Source organism: Orcinus orca, chromosome 5 (assembly GCF_937001465.1).
Source record: "Orcinus orca chromosome 5, mOrcOrc1.1, whole genome shotgun sequence".
NCBI lineage: Eukaryota > Metazoa > Chordata > Mammalia > Artiodactyla > Delphinidae > Orcinus > Orcinus orca.
The window spans coordinates 149164510-149188738 of NC_064563.1; the positions used below are offsets into that span (position 1 = coordinate 149164510).

The 24229-nt window shown below is 46.2% G+C and overlaps 1 protein-coding gene and 1 long non-coding RNA gene across 2 annotated transcripts; one reads left to right on the forward strand and one right to left on the reverse strand.

Annotated features, from left to right (window-relative positions):
* The first annotated feature begins 3674 nt into the window (after positions 1-3674).
* LOC125964406 (uncharacterized) lies at positions 3675-16542 on the forward strand. The gene is made up of 2 exons (XR_007477402.1): positions 3675-6372; positions 6564-16542. It is a non-coding gene; the product is annotated as an uncharacterized LOC125964406 (long non-coding RNA).
* Positions 16141-23036, reverse strand: S100B (S100 calcium binding protein B). Its single transcript, XM_004264635.4, has 3 exons — positions 22905-23036; positions 19930-20068; positions 16141-17394 (listed from the first exon to the last, which is right to left on the reverse strand). The coding sequence occupies exons 2-3, from the start codon at positions 20065-20067 to the stop codon at positions 17254-17256; spliced, it is 279 nt and encodes a 92-aa protein (XP_004264683.1). The 5' UTR covers position 20068; positions 22905-23036; the 3' UTR covers positions 16141-17253.
* Positions 23037-24229: the final 1193 nt, after the last annotated feature.

Below are 24229 nucleotides of genomic sequence, written 5' to 3' on the forward strand. Positions count from 1 at the left end.
TGGGCGGTGGCTCAATTCCTAGAAATCCCCACCCCTTCCCCAAAATAGCTGGAATACTCCTCCCACTCATCAGCGTATGAAATTACTCACCCCTATAAAACTAACAACCCCATACCCTGGTGCTGCCCTCGCCTTCTTTTTTTATTTTTTTTTTATTTATTTATTTTTTTTTTTATAGGTATACCTGGATTTAATTCTCACTTCTACCACTTGGTAGCTGGATAGCCTTAGGCAAGTTTCATACCTCCCTGAAATTCACTTAATTCAGTCTGTAAAATGGCATAATAACTTATTATAGCATCCTTTTAGGAATTTTAAATCAGTTCTTGAAATAAAAGTACACAATATATAGACAAGTATGGATTCCTCAATAGATGTTTGACCTTTCATTTCTCCAGTATCCCACCCGCATCAAATAAAGAAAAATACTTTTTAAAATTTACGAATATTTCATTGTTGTAAAGTTAAAGCCATAAAAATAATCAAATGGCCTACTATCATACCGTTAGAAGAAAAAAAAAAAGGTGTTCATGAGAGTTCCATATTAGAATACAAGTTTTCCTTAGGCACCTGTTTATGTATGCTATTCTGCTCTTTACAATAAATAATTAAATTTAAAAGACTTAATTCCTCACTTTTAAGACCTTATTAGTTTACAAATTACATATTGACCTATGCTAAATTTTATACCGACCCATGCTAATGAATTCAGTACAGAAAACAAAAAACACTGCACTCAAGCAAACTACATATATATATATATATATATATAATTTATATGAGAATTGCTACTCCAGCTTTCTTTTGGTTTCCATTTGCATGAAATACCTTTTTCCATCCCCTTACTTTCAGTCTGTATGTGTCTCTAGGTCTGAAGTGGGTCTCTTGTAGACAGCAAATATATGGGTCTTGTTTTTGTATCCATTCAGCCAATCTGTGTCTTTTGGTGGGAGCATTTAGTCCATTTACATTTAAGGTAGTTATTGATATGTGTGTTCCCATTCCCATTTTCTTAATTGTTTGGGGTTTGTTATTGTAGGTCTTTTCCTTCTTTTGTGTTTCTTGCCTAGAGAAGTTCCTTTAGCAGTTGTTGTAGAGCTGGTTTGGTGGTGCTGAACTCTCTCAGCTTTTGCTTGTCTGTAAAGGTTTTAATTTCTCCATCAAATCTGAATGAGATCCTTGCTGGGTAGAGTAATCTTGGTTGCAGGTTTTTCTCCTTCAACACTTTCAATATGTCCTGCCACTCCCTTCTGGCTTGCAGAGTTTCTGCTGAAAGATCAGCTGTTAACCTTATGGGGATTCCCTTGTGTGTTATTTGTTGTTTTTCCCTTGCTGCTTTTAATATGTTTTCTTTGTATTTAACTTTTGACAGTTTGATTAATATGTGTCTTGGCGTATTTCTCCTTGGATTTATCCTGTATGGGACTCTCTGTGCTTCCTGGACTTGATTAACTATTTCCTTTCCCATATTAGGGAAGTTTTCAACTATAATCTCTTCAAATATTTTCTCAGTCCCTTTCTTTTTCTCTTCTTCTTCTGGAACCCCTATAATTCGAATGTTGGTGCGTTTAATGTTGTCCCAGAGGTCTCTGAGACTGTCCTCAGTTCTTTTCATTCTTTTTTCTTTATTCTGCTCTGCAGTAGTTATTTCCACTATTTTATCTTCCAGGTCACTTATCCGTTCTTCTGCCTCAGTTATTCTGCTATTGATCCCATCTAGAGTACTTTTAATTTCATTTATTGTGTTGTTCATCGTTGCCTGTTTCATCTTTAGTTCTTCTAGGTCCTTGTTAACTGATTCTTGCATTTTGTCCATTCTATTGTCCATTCTATCTCCAAGATTTCGGATCAACCTTACTATCATTATTCTGAATTCTTTTTCCGGTAGACTGCCTATTTCCTCTTCATTTGTTAGGTCTGGTGGGTTTTTATCTTGCTCCTTCATCTGCTGTGTGTTTTTCTGTCTTTTCATTTTGCTTATCTTACTGTGTTTGTGGTCTCCTTTTTTGCAGGCTGAAGGTTCGTAGTTCCTGTTGTTTTTTGTGTCTGTCCCCAGTGGCTAAGGTTGGTTCAGTGGGTTGTGTCGGCTTCCTGGTGGAGGGTACTAGTGCCTGTGTTCTGGTGGATGAGGCTGGATCTTGTCTTTCTGGTGGGCAGGTCCACGTCTGGTGGTGTGTTTTGGGGTGTCTGTAGACTTATTATGATTTTGGGCAGCCTCTCTGCTAATGGGTGGGGTTGTGTTCCTGTCTTGCTAGTTGTTTGGCATAGGATGTCCAGCACTGTAGCTTGCTGGTCGTTGAGTGAAGCTGGGTGCTGGCGTTGAGATGGAGATCTCTCGGAGATTTTTGCTGTTTGATATTATGTGCAGCTGGGAGGCCTCTTGTGGACCAGTGTCCTGAAGTTGGCTCTCCCACCTCAGAGGCACAGCACTGAGTCCTGGCTGCAGCACCAAGAGCCTTTCATCCACAGGGCTCCTTAATTTGGGATGATTCGTTGACTATTCAGGTATTCCACAGATGCAAGGTATATCAAGTTGATTGTGGAGCTTTAATCCGCTGCTTCTGAGGCTGCTGGGAGAGATTTCCCTTTCTCTTCTTTGTTCTCACAGCTCCCAGGGGCTCAGCTTTGGATTTGGCCCCGCCTGTGCGTGTAGGTCGCCGGAGGGCGTCTGTTCTTTGCTCAGACAGGACGGGGTTAAAGGAGCCGCTGATTCGGAGGCTCTGGCTCACTCAGGCCGGGGGGTAGGGAGGGTCACGGAGTGTGGGGCGGGCCTGCAGCGGCAGAGGCCGGCGTGACGTTGCAGCCTGAGGCGCGCCGTGCGAGTTCCCGGGCGAGTTGTCCCTGGATCCTGGGACCCTGGCAGTGGCGGGCTGCACAGGCTCCCCGGAAGGGCGTGTGGCTAGTGACCTGTGTTCGCACACAGGCCTCCTGGTGGCGGCAGCAGCGGCCTTAGCGTCTCATGTCTGTCTCTGGGCTCCGCACTTTTAGCCGCGGCTCGCGCCCGTCCCTGGAGCTCTCTCAAGCAGCGTTCTTAATCCCCTCTCCTCGTGCACCAGGAAACAAAGAGGGACGTAAAAGTCTCTTGCCTCTTCGGCAGGTCCAGACTTTTCCCCGGACTCTCTCCCGGCTAGCCGCGGTGCACTAACGCCCTGCAGGCTGTGTTCACGCCGCCAACCTCAGTCCTCTCCCGGCGCTCCGACAAAACCCGGAGCCTCAGCTCCCAGTCCCGCCCGCCCCGGCGGGCGAGCAGAAAAGCCTCTCGGCTGGTGAGTTCCGGTCGGCCCGATCCTCTGCGCTGGAATCTGTCCGCTTTGCCCTCCGCACCCCTGTTGCTGTGCTCTCCTCCGCGGCTCCCAAGCTCCCCCACTCCGCCTCCCGAAGTCTCCACCCGCGAAGGGGCTTCCTAGTGTGTGGACACTCTTCCTCCTTCACAGCTCTCTCCCGCTGGTGCAGGACCCGTCCCTATCCTTTTGTCTCTGTTTAGTTTTTTCTTTTGCCCTAACCAGGTACGTGGGGGGTTCCTTGCCTTTTGGGAGGTCTGAGGTCTTCTGCCAGCGTTCAGTAGGTGCTCCGTAGGAGTTGTTCCACGCGTAGATGTATTTCTGGTGTATCTGTGGGGAGGAAGGTGATCTCCGCGTCTTACTCTTCCGCCATCTTCCCGGAAGTCCTGGGTGTTGAATTTTGTCAAAAGCTTTTTCTGCATTTATTGAGATGATCATGTGGTTTTTATTCCTTAATTTGTTAATATGCTGTATCACATTGATTGATTTGAGTATATTGAAGAATCCTTGCATCCCTGGGATAAATCCCACTTGATCATGGTGTATGATCCTCCTAATGTGCTCTTGGATTCTGTTTGCTAGTATTTTGTTCAAGATTTTTGCATCTATGTTCATCAGGGATATTGGTCTATAATTTTCTTTTTTTGTGATATCTTTTTCCGGTTTTGATATCAGCGTGATGGTGGCTTCGTAGAATGAATTTGGGAGTATTCCTCCCTCTGCAATTTTTTGGAAGAGTTTGAGAAGGATCGGTGTTCGCTCTTCTCTAAGTGTTTGATAGCATTCGCCTGTGAAGCCATCTGGTCCTGGACTTCTGTTTGTTGGAAAATTTTTAATTGTGGTTTCAATTTTATTACTTGTGATAGGTCTGTTTATATTTTCTAATTCTTCCTGTTTCAGTCTTGGAAAATTGTACCTTTCCAAGAATTTGTCCATTTCCTTGTGGTTGTCCACCTTATTGGCATATAGTTGTTTGAAGTAGTCTCTTATAATCCTTTGTATTTCTGCAGTGTCAGTTGTGATTTCTCCTTTTTCATTTCTAACTTTATTGATTTGCATCCTCTCCCTTTTTTTCCTGATGAGTTTGGCTAAGGGTTTATCAATTTTGTTTATCTTCTGAAAGAATCAGCTTTGAGTTTTATTGATCTTTGCTATTGTTTTCTTCGTTTCTATTTCATTTATTTCTGCTCTGATCTTTATGATTTCTTTCCTTCTGCTGACTTTGGTTCTTTGTTCTTCTTTCTCTAGTTGTTTTAAGTGTATGGTTAGATTGTTTATTTGAGATTTTTCTTGTTTCTTGAAGTGAGATTGAATTGCTGTAAGCTTCCCTCTTAGAACTGCTTTTGCCGTGTCCCATAGGTTTGGGTCATCATGTTTTCGTTGTCGTTTGTTTGTATGTATTTTTTAATTTCTTCTTTGATTTCTTCAGTGATCTCTTGGTTATTTAGTAGCGCACTGTTTAGCCTCCATGTATTTGTGTTTTTTTCATTTTTTTCCCTGCAATTGATTTCCAATCTCATAGCATTGTGGTCAGAAAAGGTGCTTGATACGGTTTCAATTTTCTTAAATTTGCCAAGGCTTGATTTGTGAACCAAGATGTGACCTATCCTGGAGAATGTTCTGTGTGCACTTGAGAAGAAAGTGTATTCTGCCATTTTTGGATGGAATGTTCTATAAATATCCATTAGATCTATCTGGTTTATTATGTCATTTAAAGCTTGTGTTTCTTTATTTATTTTCTGTTTGGATGATCTGTCCATGGGTGTAAGTGGGGTGTTAAAGTCCTCTACTATTATTGTTTTACTGTCAATTTCTCCTTCCATGGTTGTTAGCATTTGCCTTATGTATTGAGGTACTCCTATGTTTGGTGCATAAACATTTGTAATTGTTATATCTTCTTCTTGGATTGATCCTTTGACCATTATGTAGTGTCCCTTATCTCTTGTAACATTCTTTATTTTAAAGTCTATTTTATCTGATACAAGTATTGCTACTCCAACTTTCTTTTGATTTCCATTTGCATGGAATATCTTTTTCCATCCCTTCACTTTCAGTCTGTATGTGTCCCTAGGTCTGAAGTGGGTCTCTTGTAGACAGCATATATATGGGTCTTGTTTTTGTATTCATTCAGCTGGTCTGTGTCTTTTGGTTGGGCCATTTAATCCATTTATACATTCAGGGTTATTATCGATATGTGTGTTCCTATTACCATTTTCTTAATTGTTTTAGGTTTGTTTTTGTGGGTCTTTTTCTTCTCTTGTGTTTCCCGCTTAGGGAAGTTTCTTTAGCGTTTGTTGTAAAGCTGGTTTGGTGTTGCCGAATTCTCTTAGCTTTTGCTTGCTTGAAAAGCTTTTGACTTCTCCATCGAATCTGAATGAGATCCTTGCTGGGTAGAGTAATCTTGGTTGTAGGTTTTTCTCTTTCATCACTTTAAGTGTATCCTGCCACTCCCTTCTGGCCTGCAGAGTTTCCACTGAAAAATCAGCTGATAACCTTATGGGGATTCCTTTGTGTGTTATTTTTTGTTTTTCCCTTGCTGCTTTTAATATTTTTTCTTTGAATTTAATTTTTGTTAGTTTGATTAATATGTGTCCTGGTGTGTTTTTCCTAGGGTTTATCCTGTATGGGACTCTCTGTGCTTCCTGGATTTTGGTGACTATTTCCTTTCCCATGTTAGGGATGTTTTCGACTATAATCTCTTCAGATATTTTCTCAGACCATTTCTTTTTCTCTTCTTTTGGGACCCCTGTAATTCGAATGTTGGTGCATTTAGTGTTGTATGATACTCAGTTTCAGTAATGAAGAATTCTTTTTTGTTTTTTTTGTTTTGTTCTGGTTTTTTGGCTGCACCATGGCATATGGGATCTTAGTTCCCCAACCAGGGATCGAACCCACACCCCCTGCATTGGAAGCACAGAGTCTTAACCACTGGACCGCCAGGGAAGTCCTGAAGAATTCTTTTAATAGGTAACTACATGCAAAATTTCAAAACTTCTTGTGCTCAAGAGGAATGGTCTTTAAATTGTCCATGCAGGCGGCTGGGTCACCCTCCCTGCTGTGGGTGGTCTGAGAGCCTGAAGCCTCACCCCAGGTAAGCTCACCCCCTCCCTCACTCTGATCCTCCCCCTGGTCCGCCTTTCGGGGTTCAATGGGGGAACCTTTCTACATGAGGCCGTGAGATGGTTTGGAAGTAAAATTTGCCAGGGGCAGTGCGAAGTGAGAAATTGAGATGTTATTCTTAATTTTAAGTGCCAACTGAGTATGGTGCACCTTACTCCCCAGGCTCTGAAATGGACTGAAAAGGCCAGATATCATGAATGTTCATTACAGATGCCACAAGCCCAAAGTTGAAGAAGGGCCAAAAGGGGCCAGATGAAGCTTTGAGGGGAAAAGGGGGCACAGAGGTACTGTCACCTGTCACCACCCCCAGCAGCAGCGAGCTGGATTTGCAGGTATGTGCACCCAGGTGCTGCAGGGCTCCAGGTGGAAGCAGCAGGATGGAGGCTGTCTGGAGCTGTTGTGCTCTGATGGGGTGGAGCACAAGTTCAAAGACAAGCAGTGCTTAGCATATACTTTACATGAGAAGATAAAGAAAGAAGGTCAGCGTCTGGCATGATGGCCTGAGAAGCTCCATAGACATGCTTGCCAGCAAAATGGGTGAAAATTATTTTTTTTAAACTTTTAAGCCTTTGGAAATGGTCCTAAGTGTATACAACAAATGAAGAAATGTCTATACATGAAAGTTCATTAATAAAAGCAAGAGTCTGTTATTTGAACCAAGACTGCTCCTCCCCTCCCACCTCCCAGCTGAGCCAAGCAGAAATTCCACTCCAAACAGGCACAGCCAAGAACACAGGCTCCTGCCCCCAGTTACCTGTTGATGCAGCTAAGTTCTGGGTGAGTGCAAGTGAGAGATGAGAGATCTCTTCTTCCATCCAGCCTCTGCTCATGGAATGGAGCCTCTACCTTGGGTAAAGTGCCTCTGAGTGTACAGGGCCCTGGGTGCCCTTCCCAGCTCTTAAGATGGTGGTTCCATACCTGGAGAGGCAAGCTGGGAGGACCTTAGGCTACTGCCCCCAACTCCACTGAGTGCTTAGCTCCTAAAGCAGCGGTGTCACTCAGAAAGACATGCGCCATTGTTCTCACTCCCAGGCCCAGAACCCTGGCTTGGAGATTTTGCCTTGGGGGAGAAGCAAGCTATAAAACAGGTATCTCCCCATCTCTTCCTAAAGGAACTGACTTCATTTGCACCAGAGCGTGGAGAAGTTCAATCATAAGGACACTCTGAAAAGCAGTACAAGTGTGGTGAAAGGCAATTGGGAGGAAGTTCATCGATTCAATGAAGATACAAGCTAACTTGTAGGCCAAGTAGTTTGCAGGAGAACCAGGGAAAGAGACCGGTAGGAAGAGCCCTCCTGGGGTTAGAACAAATCTCAAACACTGACTTTGGGAACTATTTCTTCAATAAATCCTGAATTGGATCACATTCAGCTATAGAGCAATTTATGCCCCTGAGCATGCTGAAATGATAGAGCAGTCAGCTGGCAGTCGGTGGAACTTCACAGCTGGGTGTGGTCAGGGAAAGGGACTGGAGAGACCTGCCGAAAGCACCATCAGCCCAGGGCAACTAAGCCTGCCCAAGGCTGCACCTCCTTGAGGGACAATAGCAGAAGCTTCTGCAGGGGCCGAGGGGAAGAGATTTCACTGAAGTAATCCAGCCAGTCGTTAAACAAAGGCCTGGAGGGAGGAGGGAGTGGCAAGAACCAGGCGTTGCTACAATGTATTATCTAAAATGCCCAGTTTCCCCCCCACCATGTTACAAAACACGTAAAGAAACAGAAAAGTATGACTTATACACTAGGAAAAAAAGGACAACGACAGATAATGCCTGTGAGATTAACCAGATGTCAGATTTGAAAGTAGCCAAATATGTCACAGAACTAAAGGAAACCATGATTAAAGAAGTAAAGGTATGATGGCAGTGTCACATCGAATAAAGAATACCCATAAAGAGATTAAAATAAAATGTTAAATATAATGTATAATGTTTTATATAATGTAAATAATATAGGTATCATATAAACATAAATGTATAACTACAGATATCATTTATATAAATGTAAACCAAAGAGAAATTTCTGGAGTTGGGAAAGTACAATCACTGAAATGAAAAATTCACTAGAGGGGCTCAACAGTAGTTTTGAACTGGAAGAAGAAAGAATTAGCAAACTTGAAAGTAGATTGATAAATATTATGCAATCCAAAGAACAGAGAGGGACAAAAGAAAGAAGAAAAATGAACATAGTCTCAGAGACACGTGGGACACCAAGCTCACCAACAATATGTGTAATGGGAGTACCAGAAGGGGAAGAGAGAGAGAGAAAAGAGCAGAAAAAAATTCAAAGAAATAATGGCTGAGAACTCCCCAGATATATTGAAAACCTACACATCAGGGAGCTCAAGAAACTCCAAGTAGGATAAACACAAAAAGATGCACAGACATATGGTAAAAATACCGAAACACAAAAGAGGAAACCTTGAAATCAGCAAGAGAGAAACTATTTTCACTTACTAGGGAACCCCAATAAGATTGATAGCTGAATTCTCAGCAGCAATAATGGAGGCCAGAAGACAGTGGGGTAACGTATTCAAAGAGCTGAAAGAAAAAAACTATCAACCAAGAATTGTACCTTTCAAAAGTGGAGGCCAAATAAAGACATTCCCAGATATACAAAAAACGATTGAATTTGTTGCTAGCCAACTTACATTACCAGTAATACTAAAGAAAGTCCTTTGGGCTAAAAGCAAGTGACCCCAAATGGTAACTTGAATTCACATGCAAAAACAAAGAACACTGGTAAAGATAAAGGTAATTATAAGATGATATAAATGCATAATTTTTTCTCCTTAACTGATTTAAAAATCAATTGTATAAAATAATATGATTATAATGTAATCTTGGTCTTATAGAAATAAAATGTATGTGTAATATTTTTGCCAATAACAGTACAAAAGAAGTTGGTGGGAGCAAAGCTGTATTGGGCTAATTTTAAGATGGTAAAATAATAATTATAACAATGTACTGTTGGGTTTGTAACATTAATAGATGTAATATATATTTAAAAATCATAAAAAGGAGGAAAATGGAATAGAGATATATAGGAACAATGTTTCTGTATCTCACTGGAAGTAAGCTAGTATAAATCTGAAGCTGATTCTGATAAGTTAGGATGCGTACCACTAAAAAAATAGTGAAAATATCAGTCAAGAAATTCAAATGCTTCATTAGAAAATATTTACTTAATACCAAAGAAAGTGGTAGAGGAGGATTAGAGGCAAAAAAAAGAAAGAAAAAAAAAAGACACAAGACACGCAGAAAATGAAAAGTACAGTGGCAGAGGTAAATCCAACTATATCAATAATAACAGTAAATGTGGGTTAAACAATTCATTCAAAGGGCAGATTTTTCAGACTCTGTGTGTATTACCCTACTATATGCTACTAACAAGAGACATGTTTTAGATTCAAAGATACAGATAGATTGAAAGTAAAACAATGGAAAAAGATATTTCATGCAGGTAGCAACCACAAGAAAGCTGTAATGGCTTTACGAGTATTAGATAAAATACACTTTAAAAAAAAATATTTACTACAAGAGATAAAAAGGGACATTTTATAATGATAAAAGGACCAACCCATTAGAAAGACCTAATAATTATAAATATGTATGCACCTAACAATAGAGCACTGAAATATATGGAGCAAAAACTGATAGAAAACAAAGGATGATATTGGAGACATCAATACACATTTTCTATAATGGATAGAATAACTAGGCAGAACATCAAAAGGTAATGGAGGACTTGAACAACACTATAAACCAACTAGACTTAAAAGACATCTATAAAACACTCTACCCAAGAACAGCAGAAGGGACTTCCCTGGTGGTGCAGTGGTTAAGAATCCGCCTGCCCATGCAGGGGACACAGGTTTGAGCCCTGGTCCGGGAAGATCCCACATGCCGCGGAACAACTAAGCCTGTGTGCCACAACTACTGAGCCTGTGCTCTAGAGCCCACAAGCCACAACTTCTGAGCCCACATGCCACAACTACCGAAGCCTGTGCACCTAGAGCCCCTGCTCCGCAACAAGAGAAGCCACCACAATGAGAAGCCCGCGCACCGCAACGAAGAGTAGCCCCCGCTCACCGCAACTAGAGAAAGCCTGCGTGCAGCAACGAAAACCCAATGCAGCCAAAGATAATTAATTAATTTAGAAAGAAGATGTAATAGGTTCTGTTTCAAAAGATAAAATGCATATACAAAGCTTTAAAAAAAAAAAGAACAGAATATACATTCTTCCTAAGTACACATGGAATATTCTCTAGGCTAGGTTGTATGCTAGGCCACAAAACAAACCTCAATAAATTCTAAAAAGATAAAAGTAATACATAGTACATTCTTCAACCACAATGGAATTAAATTAAGAATCAACAAAAACTTTTGAGAAGCTGAGAAATATGTAGAAATTGAACAACACATTCCTAAATAAACAATGACTCAAAGAAGAAATCAAAACGGAAATCAGAAAATACTTTGAAATGAATGAAAATGAAGAATGGCATGTAGCTAAAGCAGTGCTTAGAGGTAAATTTATAGCTGTAAATGCCTGTATTAAGAAAGAAGAGGGCTTCCCTGGTGGCGCAGTGGTTGAGAGTCCGCCTGCTGATGCAGGGGACATGGGTTCATGCCCCGGTCTGGGAGGATCCCACATGCTGCGGAGCGGCGGGGCCCGTGAGCCATGGCCGCTGAGCCTGTGCATCCGGAGCCTGTGCTCCGCAACAGGAGAGGCCACAACGGTCAGAGGCCTGTGTACCGCAAAAAAAAAAAAAAAAAAGAAGAAGAAAGATCTCAAGTCAATAACATAAGTTTCCATCAAAAGACACTGGAAAAAGAGCAAATAAACCTAAAGCAAGCAGAAGAAAGAAAGTAATAAAAGAGAGTGGAAATTAATGAACTAGATAAGAGAAAAGTAATAGAGAAAATCAATGAAACAAAAACAAGTTCTTTGGAAATATCAACAAAATTGACAAACCTTTAGCTAGGTTGACCAAGAAAAAAGAGAAGACTCAACTTACTAGAATCAGAATGAAAGAAAGGACGTTACTACTGACCTTAGAGAAATTTTAAAAAAAATTATGAAGGAATACTATAAATAATTGTATGCCAACAAATTAGATAACTTAGATGAAATGGACAAATTCCTAGAAAGACATAAACTATAGAACTTGACTCAAGAAGAAACTAACAATCTGAATAGACCTATAGCAAGTGAAGATATTGAATAGGTAATTTAAAAAAAAACAAAAAAAAAAAACCCAAATACTCCCCACCCAGGTGGCTTCACCACTGAATTCTACCAAACATTTAAGGACAAATTAATACCAGTTTGTCACAAGCCCTTCCTAAAAATAGAAGAGAGAACATTCATTTAATAAGGCCAATATTACCTGACACCAAAACCAGACAATGACATTAACAAGAATAGAAAACCACAGAGCAATATCTCTTATGAATATGAACACAAAAGTCCTCAACAGAATACTAGCAGACCAAATCCATCAACATACAGACAGAATCATACACCGTGACCAAGCTGGATTTACCCCAGGAATGCAAGATGGGTTTAAACTGAGAGGCAGTTAAGGTAATATACCATATCAATAGAATAAAAACCAAAACCACATGATCAGCCTCAATAAATACAGAAGAAAGAGCATTTGACAAAATTCAGCACCCTAGGAATAGAAGGGAATTTACTTAACCTGATAAAGGACATTACAGAAATCCCACAGCTAACATCGTACTTAATGACGGAAGACCGAGTGCTTTCCCCTACGATCAGGAACACTTCGGGGAGGATCACACAAGGTGTAAGAACCAGGAGAAGGGGAAGGGGGTACCCTAGGGCACATCCACGCACCAGCCAACACCTGTTCCCGGACGAGAACGCTGCAGTCCAGAGGGGCCAGGTGCAGTGAGACTGGCCAGGGACTGGGGTGTCCCTGCTCCTTCCTACCCTCTGCCTCGAGTGAGGCCTGCTATACAGGGCGGGCAGCCACAATTCCTCCAGAAGGATCAGCCAGGCTAACCTGGTGTTTCCTAACTTCCCTGAGGATGAGAATCGCCTGAGTTCCTATTAAAACAGTCCCACAGGCAAGGTCACATCCCAGATCTGGGAGGCCTGGTGCCTCGGATATTTAACTAGCTCCCAGGGGAGTTTTGTGTTCAGGGCTCTGTGGGGCCCACATGACCCGGTGTCCGTACCCAACCCAGCACAGAGGGGAACATTTCGGGAGTGGCCTCCTCTGTGTGCGAGCTACTCCAGGGACCTGCATGATAAGTGAATGGTGCTGGGGTCAGGCTCTGTCCCTGAGGAGGTTGCCAGTCTCAGCCTCGGCTCTGCTCCAGCTCCAGCCGAGAGGCCGAACCTCCCTGCTTGGCCTCCTGCCAATGTGCTTGAATAGCGTGTCTTTTTCGCACGCCCTCCTTTGCAAGAGGCCAGTCCTTTCCTCCACAAATGCAGTGAAAGGAGGTTGTGAAAGGGTCTTACTCTGCCGACGGCTAGCAGACATGCCATGAGTGTCATAATTAAAGGGGTGCAGGACCCTCTCTTTGCTTCAGGATGAGGGACCGGGCACCCCCTGTCCACGCCTGCCTGGCCCAAAGGCCACACAGCTGCCAGCATGGGGGCTGCCCAGGTCATGTCCAAGCTCCAGCTGGTTGAGGTGACGGGTGAGAGCCACTGTCCTCCGATCTGTCTCCTGATGCCCAGAGGTCTCCACCGTCTGTAGTTATCAGAACCCAAGTTTCCTGGGCCAGAGAGGGATGGATCCCTCAATTTAAACGTCCTGCTCAAGAAAATCTCGATACTGTGAACCATGTGAGTTGGCTGCTGAGGCTCAGACGAGACAGTTGTCGTCTGAGCCCTGATTTAATTTTGATTATAATCTTTGGTGTTCGTCAAAACAGCCTTGTTTTTCATTGAATTTGAATAAATGTGATAAATTTGAACTGGTAAATTCAAACAAATAACAAAGTAAATAAAAATAAAAACCCTGAAACAACAGCAAACAAACCTCATGGGGCAGAGATGTGGGCCTTCCCAGAACTTTCCGGGAAGAGTTGTCAAACTGGGGCCTCAGCTGGGGGCTGCAGGCCAGGGCTGAAGGGCCCCCCTTGCCTTGGAGACGAGGGTGGGGTCCTGCACGCAGCAGCTCACAGGCTTCTGGAGCTCAAGGGGCTGTCATCGTGCGGAGACCAGCTGTCCCCAGGAAGAAACCCAGAGTGGGGCCGCCCACTGGTCCAGGGGAAAGCTCGCTTCCCTTTGTAGCTGAAGGGAAGCAGGGCCGGTGCTGGGCAGGATCAGGTCTAAAACGGTGGGTGGGAGTGAGAGCCGGCTGGCAGAGGCCCCTGGGACTGACCCCAGGGCCAGAGAAGGCCGGGAGGGCCGGGGGCCTACCCAACCTCCACCTCCGCGTCACTGCTCCTGGTGGTCTGGGCAGGGCCAGGACTAAGGAGGGAGCGTGGCCAGGGGTCAGGAATCGCGGTCCCTGCAGGCCTCGAGGATGGGGTATGGCTGGACTCTGTGCGGGGGTGGGGGGGCCCTGAAACGTCGAGCCCCCCTCCCTCTGTGATCGTGAGGTGAGGAGTCCTCCCTTTGGTGGCAGGAAAGTCTGGCGATATTGTCGCCTGGACTGCGGGCAGGAACAGCCGTGCCTGCCAGGGTGGTCCACGCTGTCCAGAGGGCGAAGGGTGGGTCCTCAGCAGGCCCCAGACTCTCTGACAGCACTTGACACTGCAGGGCCAACAGATGGGATCCTGGCCATGGCCTCAGGGTCTCGCCCCGAGACACTCAGTGCTTCTCTCAGGGACAGTTCTCTGGGTGACTGTGGACCAAACTGATAAACCAATAGAGCACAGGAATTCCTGTGAGGCTGAACTGGACCATGGGGAAGGCAACCTGGGGCAGAGTTCCCTTTGTCCTGTCTCTGAGGCCCTGAGTGAATTGTCATTGCGCCTGGCTAAAGCTGCGAACTGATTTTCCCTGGTGATGCCTGAGACAGGTCATCCCCGCAACCACATGCCCCAGGCACCCTCCTACCCACCTGGGGATGCCACCTGCCAGGGGCCGTGTGGGACCATCACCACCCATTCATGGAACTAGACGGTGCTTCTAGTTGAGGACAGGTCAGAGGAGGATGAGGGACATTTTACAAACTGGAGCTCATGGTAGTAGGTGAGAGGAAGCCCCCAGGAGCCCCAAAGATGGCTATGCAGATACGCTGGGAAGCAGCTTCCCTCCTTGTGGTAAACAAGCATGCCCTGGATGTGGGGTCGGGGGCACACTCAGCGGCTGCCCTAGGCAGGCTCCCTGGGGGCTGGGGCACTGGGCTTCTTTCCTGTGCACTTTGAAAGCACAGTGGACATCTGGGAACTGTCGCTTTGGGATTCTTGGGTCAACGGGGGCAAGGGAAGTACCAGCAGAGACTTATTCAACTTGTGGCTAAAGCAGCGATGAGCAGAGGCATAGAGACGTGTTTTGAAAGCAAGCTGGAGAGGTGTGTCCACCGCAGCACCACAGCCCAGAGCCAGCTCACCTCCTGTCCCTGGCTGACCTTTCGTGCACAGGCTATGCTGGCCCCTGGGCTGAGCTAGACAGGTGTGGTCCACCCTCCAGGCTCCCCACCCTGGCATGTTCCTGTGTCAACAGAACTTCAACTAGCAATCAAGAAGAAAAATGGGGCTTCCCTGGTGGCGCAGTGGTTGAGAACCTGCCTGCTGATGCAGGGGACACGGGTTCGAGCCCTGGTCTGGGAAGATCCCACATGCCGCGGAGCAGCTAGGCCCGTGAGCCACAACTACTGAGCCTGCGCGTCTGGAGCCTGTGCTCCGCAACAAGAGAGGCCGCGACAGTAAGAGGCCCGCGTACCGCGATGAAGGGCGGCCCCCCCGCTCGCCGCAACTAGAGAAAGCCCTCACACAGAAACGAAGACCCAACATAGCAAAAATAAATACATAAATAAATTAATTAAATTTTAAAAAAAAGAAGAAAAATGGAATTTTATTCAAGCCAAACTGAGGATTATAACCTGGAAGACAAATAGAAACTGTGAGAATTGTTCCACCTGTTAAAAGTTGAAAGCACAGTCATACATTTTCAAGACAAAGGATTGTACATCAAAATGACATACTGATAATTTGCATAAAGTTCACCAAGGATACATGGTCCAGGTAAGCACATATAAAGTGAGAAGCAAGTCACCATGACCCCCTGCAGAGCTGGTGCCCATTTGGGGCCACTTCTGGTCTCGGACGTTCCTGCCAGGACCAGTGTATTTCCCCTCCCTGGCGACTGGTCCAGAGAGGGCCACGTGATGCCCACCAGGCTGGAAGTTCCTAGCAGGAGTTGGTGAGCAACTGAGGAGAGAGAAGCTCATCCCTCCGGACAGGCACTGCCCCTCCAGCTCCATCCCTCTACACCCTGGCCCTTTCTGTCCCTCCCATGGCCCGCCCCTCCCCTTTATGTCCCTCCAATGGCCCCGCCCCTTTACCTCCCTCCCATGGCCCCACCCCTCCACACCCTGCTCCTTTATGTCCTTCCCCATGGCCCCGCCTCTCCACAGACCCACTCCTTTATGTCCCTCCCCCTGGACCTGCCCCACCCCACCCAAGCTTCCTGACCCTGGCCTGGGTGGTGCAGCATCTGCAGCCCTGATGATGTCAGGGTGCGTGGACTTTACTCCTTTTCCCAGTTTTGCAGGAACTTAGCTTTTATTTCATGTTTTACAGCTACAGAGACTTGTTACAATGCTTTTTATTTAATGCAAATACAAGCGAACAATTAGTTTATGATTTCCAAGTCTGTGTCCTTAAAAAAAAGCAAAACAGAAAAACGGTGGATAAGCTTAATTTGAATTTTCCTAGAAGTAATTCTTAATATTTGTAACTTGATTTATTTGAATTGGTGGATACAAAAGCATAAAGATCATAAAGTTCCCTGGCTTCACCAACAGCCACAAGCAGACCCTGTCTGCTGCACATAGACAGGTCGGGAATGACCTTCACCAACAGACCAAACACATCCGTCATAACCCTCATTCTATAGGCAGGACAGGAGGCATGGGTGCTTGGGTACAGCTGTCTCCAGAGGCAGAGCTGAGATCCGCCCCGAGCCCCCTGCCCCTGCTGCCCCATGCCCCATAGATCCAGCAAAGTGTGATCCTGTCGGGAGAACCCCACTGAATGTAGAAGCTTGATTCTCAGTTCTGATTACAGTTACCATGTCAGTACTTGTCGGCTTATGAAACAGATTTTCCATTTAGAACTGTTAGCATTAACTACTCACTCAATACTCACAGCCCACCTGTAGGAAAGGGCTCTAAATGTGACCATGCTCTTTGGTAGGTGGAACAGACTGTCAGGCCACCCAACCACATTAGGTTTCATTTGCCCCAGTGATGAGCAGATTTAATGAAGGGCAGCCTTTTCAAAGGATGGTGGACAAAGCTTTGTGTTTTTAAATATAGTGGAAGCTTACGGAAACCACAATGCTCCAGTTATTTCTGGTAATCAGTTTGTTTTTTCTGGGTTAGGGGGTCTACACAGCCAGGATAGCCAGTATAGCACATGCTTTGTGACTGAGGATTGACTTTCCTAAGTGATGATCACCAAGAGTCCCTGGGGCCAGTCAGCTAACACGGATGCCTAATAGCGCTGAAATAATGCTGGGGGCCACTAAAAACAGCCCTTTGCAAAGAGGTTTCAATTTTTCATTCGCGAAGCAAATCAAACTCCCTAATTAGCTACGACACAGCTGGAAAGCTCAGCCCCTACTACCCTGCAAGCCCTGCCTTGGCTTCCCTGCCCGACCTCCGTCTCTGCTACAGGAACAGCCCGGCTGCTTTCTCTAGTTCATTCGTGTTCAAAGAACTCATGGCAGGCAGTGGTAACCATGGCAACAAAAGCCATAAATTCCTGGAAGTCGCATTCACCATCTCCATCGCTGTCCAGTGTTTCCATGACTTTGTCCACAACCTCCTGCTCTTTGATTTCCTAAGAGAAATAAGAGCAGTTGTCCAGCTTGTTGCTCAATGAAATTTAAGGATATCTAAACATGATCAGGAGTTGGCTGGCTTTAATAATTTGTATCAGAAACAACCTCAGACACGAAATGAAAAATGCCAGAAAGGACTTGTCCTGTGACCAGGAGGCTGTTGGCTGGCAGAAGTCTCTGGGGGTCTGAGCCTTCTTTTCCACCTTCCTTTAGGTCCAGTGGGGCCTGGCCTACTTAAAGACTGAATGGAACAGCCAAGATCTGAAAAGCTGCGGGTTGTTTGTGTTAAAATACCCAGAAAAGAATAGTACGGTCTAGATCAGCCTGAGCATGTTACATGCAAATGTCTGAACTTTTGGCCCCTGTAAGTTTTTCATTGCGTCTGTGTGTAGAAGGTCCTATAGTGAGGGCTTCCGGTGGATTTTCATGTTTTGAAAGCGGTTTTTGGCTGAAATAACTCTGGGGAACATGCCCTAAATTTATTAACTTCTGTGTCTTTTTGCCACTTGAGTTGCCTTCCAGGTGTCCTGGGACTTTTCCTGACATTCTGCCCAACATGCAGCCAAGTGAGTGGTGAAAGAGTCTCAGAGGAACGGACACAGTGAAGGCAAGATGTACGCTGAGTGGAATGTTCTGAATAACCAGTCCCCAGGGCAGGAGAGCTGGGCCTGAAGAAGTTGAGTGTAATGTACAGTGGCTGCCTTGGATATAAAACATGTAAAAGGTTGAGATTCCTGTGGGCATTGGGGTAGGACCTATACACAACTGCTAAAAGATTAATTTCAATTACATGATAGATTTGCCTCCAGACAGAAACTACCTCATAAAACCAGGCCAGCAATGTTCATGATACCTTGAAACACTTACTGTGAATTACTTACCTTTTACAAATTGTGGTTCCCACATGCTAAGCTTTTTCTATGTTTTAAATCAATAATTAATGACAGTAGCTGCACTCGTTGAGCCACACTTGACAAGCACTGTCTCATTTCATCCTTTCAACAATTCGTTTTATGGAAGAATCGGGGACCTTCTTCTGATTGTGAGGTTACGAGGCAGAATCGGGGGGACCAGGTAAGTGAAAGCGTGCATGGGGCAGCTGCCACTAGGTGCACTTGGACGCCTGAGAACACCAGCCCTGGAATCAGACTAGAGGGTCCCACCCCAAGCCTGCAGGCCACTTCCTCTGCCAATGGGGTGTTTGGGCGGGGTGGGGACAGTGGGGCGGGAGGAGCCCTGCAGACATGGGACATGGAGCCTGGGGCTTGTCTTACACGGTGGCCCAGCCTGCCCAGGACGACAGCTGTCCACCACTGTGTGGCAGGGCCCTGGCCTGGGGCTCTAGTATCTTCCCCGGAATTAGCTCTTGGTCAGACACTAGTGCACTGGTTCATGGTCTGGCCATTTCCTCTGTGTGTGACTGGTCACTTTAGTGACCTTGGCTCTGGGCACCAAGGGAAGGTCAGGCACCAGGTGGACTGCAGTTTATTGCCTCGAGGACACGGGGCTCATGCCACAGAGATAATGCATGTGGCTGATCCCAGAGCAGCGGAGGCAGCAGCTGGGGAAGCCTGGACACACGTCCACCAGAGCAGGAGCTGCCAGGGCAGGATGGGGCTCATTGGGCGCCCTCACGCAGCTTCTCAAGTTCCCCTCCAAGGCCCCTGGCCCCACAGAGCCGCCTGCAAGGCCCCGGGGCCTCTCTTGTGAGCAGCTCGTGGCCACTCAGTGATGCACCAGGTTGTGGGGCCTGTGTCTCTCCCAGCATCGACCGAGCTGAGAGCTCAGTAACGTCTGCTGTGTGAATGGCATCTTATCACCATGTAACCATGTAGGAAAAGCCGAAACAGTCCTTTTCCCAAGAACAAAAGCTTATTTTTAACAGCCTTCTTTTATGTTCACTGTGACCCATGATAAGTCATGAGTATATTTCCCATCCCATTTTGTCATCTTTATTTATTTATTTTTTATTTATTTTTTTTGCGGTACGCGGGCCTCTCACTGTTGTGGCCTCTCCCATTGCGGAGCACAGGCTCTGGACGTGCAGGCCCAGCGGCCATGGCTCAGGGGCCCAGCCACTCCGTGGCATGTGGGATCTTCCCGGACCGGGGCACGAACCCGTGTCCCCTGCATCGGCAGGCGGACTCTCAACCACTGCGCCACCAGGGAAGCCCTTGTTTCTTTTTTTTTTTGTCTTTTTTTTTTTTTTTTTTTTTTTGGTCATCGTTATTGCTGTACATCCTTGGATTTCTCAGAGAAAAGGCAGTGTTATTTGGAACCTGTACTTTTGCATTTGAGAGAGCAGTCTTTCCTTGATGCTCCTACTGCACACAAAATGAATACGGTGGGGCCTACCTAAGCCAGCCTCTGTACTGAGGGCTCACCAGTGCAAACACGTTTTCAGAAACAACCTAGGAGTCCTGACACTGACCTGGAACCACCTTCAGGGCAGCTCAGAAGAGAAAGTGGACAGGTGGTTTTACAAGCAGACAGGAGAGCAGATTAACTTGTCAGTTTTAAAAAGCAAGACTCACCTCTAAAAAGTGGGAAAGCTCATTGTTGATGAGCTCCTTGAGTTCGGACTTCTTCAGCTTGTGCTTGTCACCTTCCCTTCCGGAATATTGATGGAAGACGTCAATTAGGGCCACCATGGCCTTCTCCAGCTCAGACATCCTGGGGGCCACAAAAAAAGATGCCTTCTAGCACAGAACAGTTAAGGTGTTACCTACTCAGACCTCAGCCCCCAGGGGGCACGACGGCCTTGGCTCACCTCCCCTTTTGGGCTCAGAGTGGTGCATCTCTCCAGTCACCCCTTGAGGCCACTCTTCCCCACGCCCGCTCTGTTTACTCTGTTCCCATGCCCTCTGGCTTCTGGTTGGTTTGGCCAGTGGGAAACTTCAGCCAAAATACAGAGGCAGAGCAGTGAAGGGGCTTCGGACTGACTCCTTCCACCACCCCCACCCGAGGCCCCCTCTGCCCTGGCTCCGAGATGAGAGGACAGAGCAGGGGAGCAAGCTGTTAGAATAGAAAGTCAATAGGATCCCTATGTTCTGTCAATGAACAATGAGAAAACATAGTGGAAAAGTCTTCTTATTTTACAGCAGCACACATGTATTACTAAGAATAAGTTTAGCAAGAAAAGTGCAGGTCCTTCCAAAAGACACTAAGGGCATAAAATGTAGGAACTTACTTCCCTTCGAATGGATATATAAATTTAGCTCATTTTTTAAAACTCATTTTTAACAAAAATGTCTCTGGCATTTTTTTGTTTTTTGGATGGGTGAGGAACAGCTGTAAAATTCAACTGGAAAAATAAATATGATAGAATTGCCACAAATTATTTTGAAAATGAAGATGAAGAAAAGGTACCTTGACTACCAGAAACAAACATGTATCATACGGTCGTCTGATGAAGCTGTTGTAGGGAGAAAAGTTGCCACCCCAAATGTCTCTTTGGCATGCAGATTATTTTGGGCTGAAAACGATCCAGGCCCTGAAGTTTCAGGAAGAAACACTGACCTTCCCTTTAGCTGCCTGAATCAGAGCTTAGATGGAGGGCCTGTTACAGGAATGGAGTGCTCACTAGAGATGTCAGCAAAGAATACGGGCCAAGGGTGGATCGGGGAACTCTTAGAGATCTGAGTCCGCTCTGTGTCCCATCGCCTCTTCATGGCGCAGCAAACACTGCTTTACCAAACATGTGCTTTTCCATCTCCGTCTGAATTGCTTTCCTCCCCTTTGAACTGCCAGACGCCACCCCACCCCCCAACAGCCTCCTTTGTCTTTAGCTGATCATGGTATTTAAGGTGACGGACGGTCTGGGGCGTTTTTGTGAGTGACTCAGTCTTCCTGGGTCTCTCCCATGTATGCATGTTATTAAACTATGGTTTGAGTTTCTTCTGTTAACCTGTCTCACGTCTATTTAATTCTTAGACTGGCCAGAAGAACCTAGAAGGGTGGAGGAAAATGTCTTCCTCCCCGACACCAGCCCTGAAGCCAGAACAAATGGGCCGGAGGCTGGGCCACCGCCAGGCACTTGGTATTCATGGAGGCGTCGCCATCCCCTTTTCAGCACTTATCGAAGCAGGAGGCTTCCATCTCCCGTCCCAGCGCATACCTTATACCGTGGCCTGCAACCTAAGGAAACAGCTGTTCAACCCTGGGAATCAGGCAGTTTACAAAGGACTGCTTGTCAATTGTTTCACAAAACTGAGACACTCAGCGAGAGAAATTGCCAACTTTTGGCCTTGAGTTCTAATCATTAAAGAATCTTTGCAATGTCATAGTTAAAAATAAATAAAAGAATTATGTCTAATTTTTGCAAAACCATTCCTGGGTTGAATATCATTTGCATCTTAAAAATAAATTGGAATATAACATTTAAATTCTTATTTTTATTTCTGATTTTCAAATGAAAAAGGATTGAGGATTTTGGCCTTGGCCTCTGATCTTTGCTAAATTCACCCTATTAATAATCCGTAGACTTTGTTTTGCTCTAAGTCCCTAAAAATCAGATATACCACACATAGAATAATGCAGATGGATTAAAATCTTTAGCATTTCATGCTTTCTTGTCCTTTGCATTCGTTTTCAATTATTAATTTTTTTTAAAACAAGAAACTTTTGCGTGACCCTTTCGCTTCTCGAGCTTCATGATAACTTGGGGGAGGGGAGGCTAAGTTACTCTGTGTGAAGTATGACTAGCGGGGTTTCTTCTAAAGGAAAGGCATAAAATATATATCCCACGTGTGAAAACTCCATAAAATGTGATTTTCTTCATAACCACACTACAAATTAACTTTTTAAAGTTTTTCCTGTTAAATTCTTCCCAATTGATGGTTAAAGGCTGTCTTTTAAGAGAAATGGAAATCAAATATCCATGTTTCCCTTTCACTTCATTCCATGAATGTTCTACATTAACCTTTTATTTCGAAAGCAAGAGAACTTTTGGGGGTTACTCCTCAGAAGGACACATCACACAAGATGTGAGTGTGAGAGTCCCTCTGGGCAAGTGGCCCGATCTCCCCAAGAAACTGCAAGACTGAGGAAGGTTAAACCCGCCATAAACCGCAATTTCTTGGGCTCGATGTGTAATTTACTTGCAAAGACCTCCTCACTTGCCATGTATTGTGGTTTCTGCACGGCGTCCAGGGGGCCCTGACATTTGCGCGGAGCAAGGGGAAGACCGGAGCATCAGGCCGCCTGTCCTTCTCCGCGGAGGGACGCAAACCCCTGGTCCTCAAAGAGTTAAGGAAGAGGCCTGTTTGCAGCAATCACCTGAGCCACCAGACGTGACGTTTCCCCGACTTGTGGCGACAAAAACAAGCAGAATGGACCACTAGCTGCCCCCAGTTGAGGGAGCCGTGTCCACAAAGCAGTAGTAAGATTCACACTTTTGAAACGCTGCCAATTATCCTAAAGGGGTTTTTTAACTACCACCCAGTTCCCAAGCCCACCCTCCGGGCCCTGCCCCCAAAAGACCAGAGCAGGTTCCCCTGAGTGTCCTCACGTCAGCGGTCCTTGGTTGTCGCTCCTGGAACCTCCCGGCTGCCGCGTCCTGAGTCGCAGGCGTGGGGCGGAGGCAGCCTCTTATTCATTCCCGGGCGGGGGCAGGGCCGGCACGGTCCCTCTGCGGGCCAGGCAGCCAATGGGGGCCGAGGGCGGGGCGGGGGCGGGGCCGGCGCCCGTCCCCCTGCGGGCCAGGCAGCCAATGGGGGCCGAGGGCGGGGGCGGGGGCGGTGCGTCAGCTGGCTCCGCAGCCGGTGGGGGCGGGGGGCGGGGCCGGGGGTGCTGGGGCTGCCGGGCTGCACACAGGGCCGCATTGACGGCGCCACCGGGCACTCGTTGGGGAGCCAAGCCTGCACTCGGGCCAAGGAAGAAAAAGGCCTGTGGGGCAGAAAGCGGGGAGTCAGCTTTTTGTGCTGTTTTTAAATTTATGCATGAATATTGATGTTCCTCTAAAGGCAAGGATGGGGGTGGGGAGAGGAGACGAACTATTGATTGAAACCGACAAAGCAAATGTGCAGCCAAGCGCAGGCTGAATGCGAGGGATTCAGGGCCCGCGAGCCGGTTTCCAGTGGGGAGACCCCTGAGCTTCGCCCCTGCTCTGGCCCCACTAACCCTCAGGCGGGGCACCTGTGGATATCAGTATCCCGAGCTAAGCCACTGGCCCAGCGTCTGCAGGGACTGAAATGTGGGGCGAATAGTTTAATATGATCGTGGGCACATGCCAGGCCCACCCGAAGGCCTCCCCATCCCGCCGGGGTGAGTGGCCGCAGACTGTCAGAGCTGGACAGTGCCCAGGCACGTCCTGTCCAAATGTTCCGGTTTAGGGGAGGTGCAGGCAGGGGTCCCTCGCCGAGGCCTCACAACCAGCCAAGGTAAGTCAAGTCCAGACTCCCCACTGCCGTCTTGAGAGGCTCCCTACAGGCCTTCCTTTAGACAAATTATACAAAGCGCACTGGCCCCAGACTCATCAAAGGACGTCTGAACCCGAATCAGGCCCTCTGCTGACTTGGGTTCACAGTGGCCGCGGAAGGATCAGCACACAATGTCTGTGGACACAGCTGTCTTGTTCTTGGGACTTTCACTAGCTTTCCCTATCACAATGGCTACCTGTAGGGGAGCCAGCGAGGGGATTCTGCAGTGGCCAAGCATGGCTGTCTTGACTGTACATTCAGGAGCTAAGAAGTAACTACAGGGGTGCTCTGTGCACCAGCTGGGCCCCCCGTGAGTGTGTTGAGACTCCCCCTGACCACCAGAGAGTCCTTTGACTGGTGAGTCCAGGGCCAGTTTGCGGCCCCAGGACTTAGCATCAACTCAGAGCCCGTATCT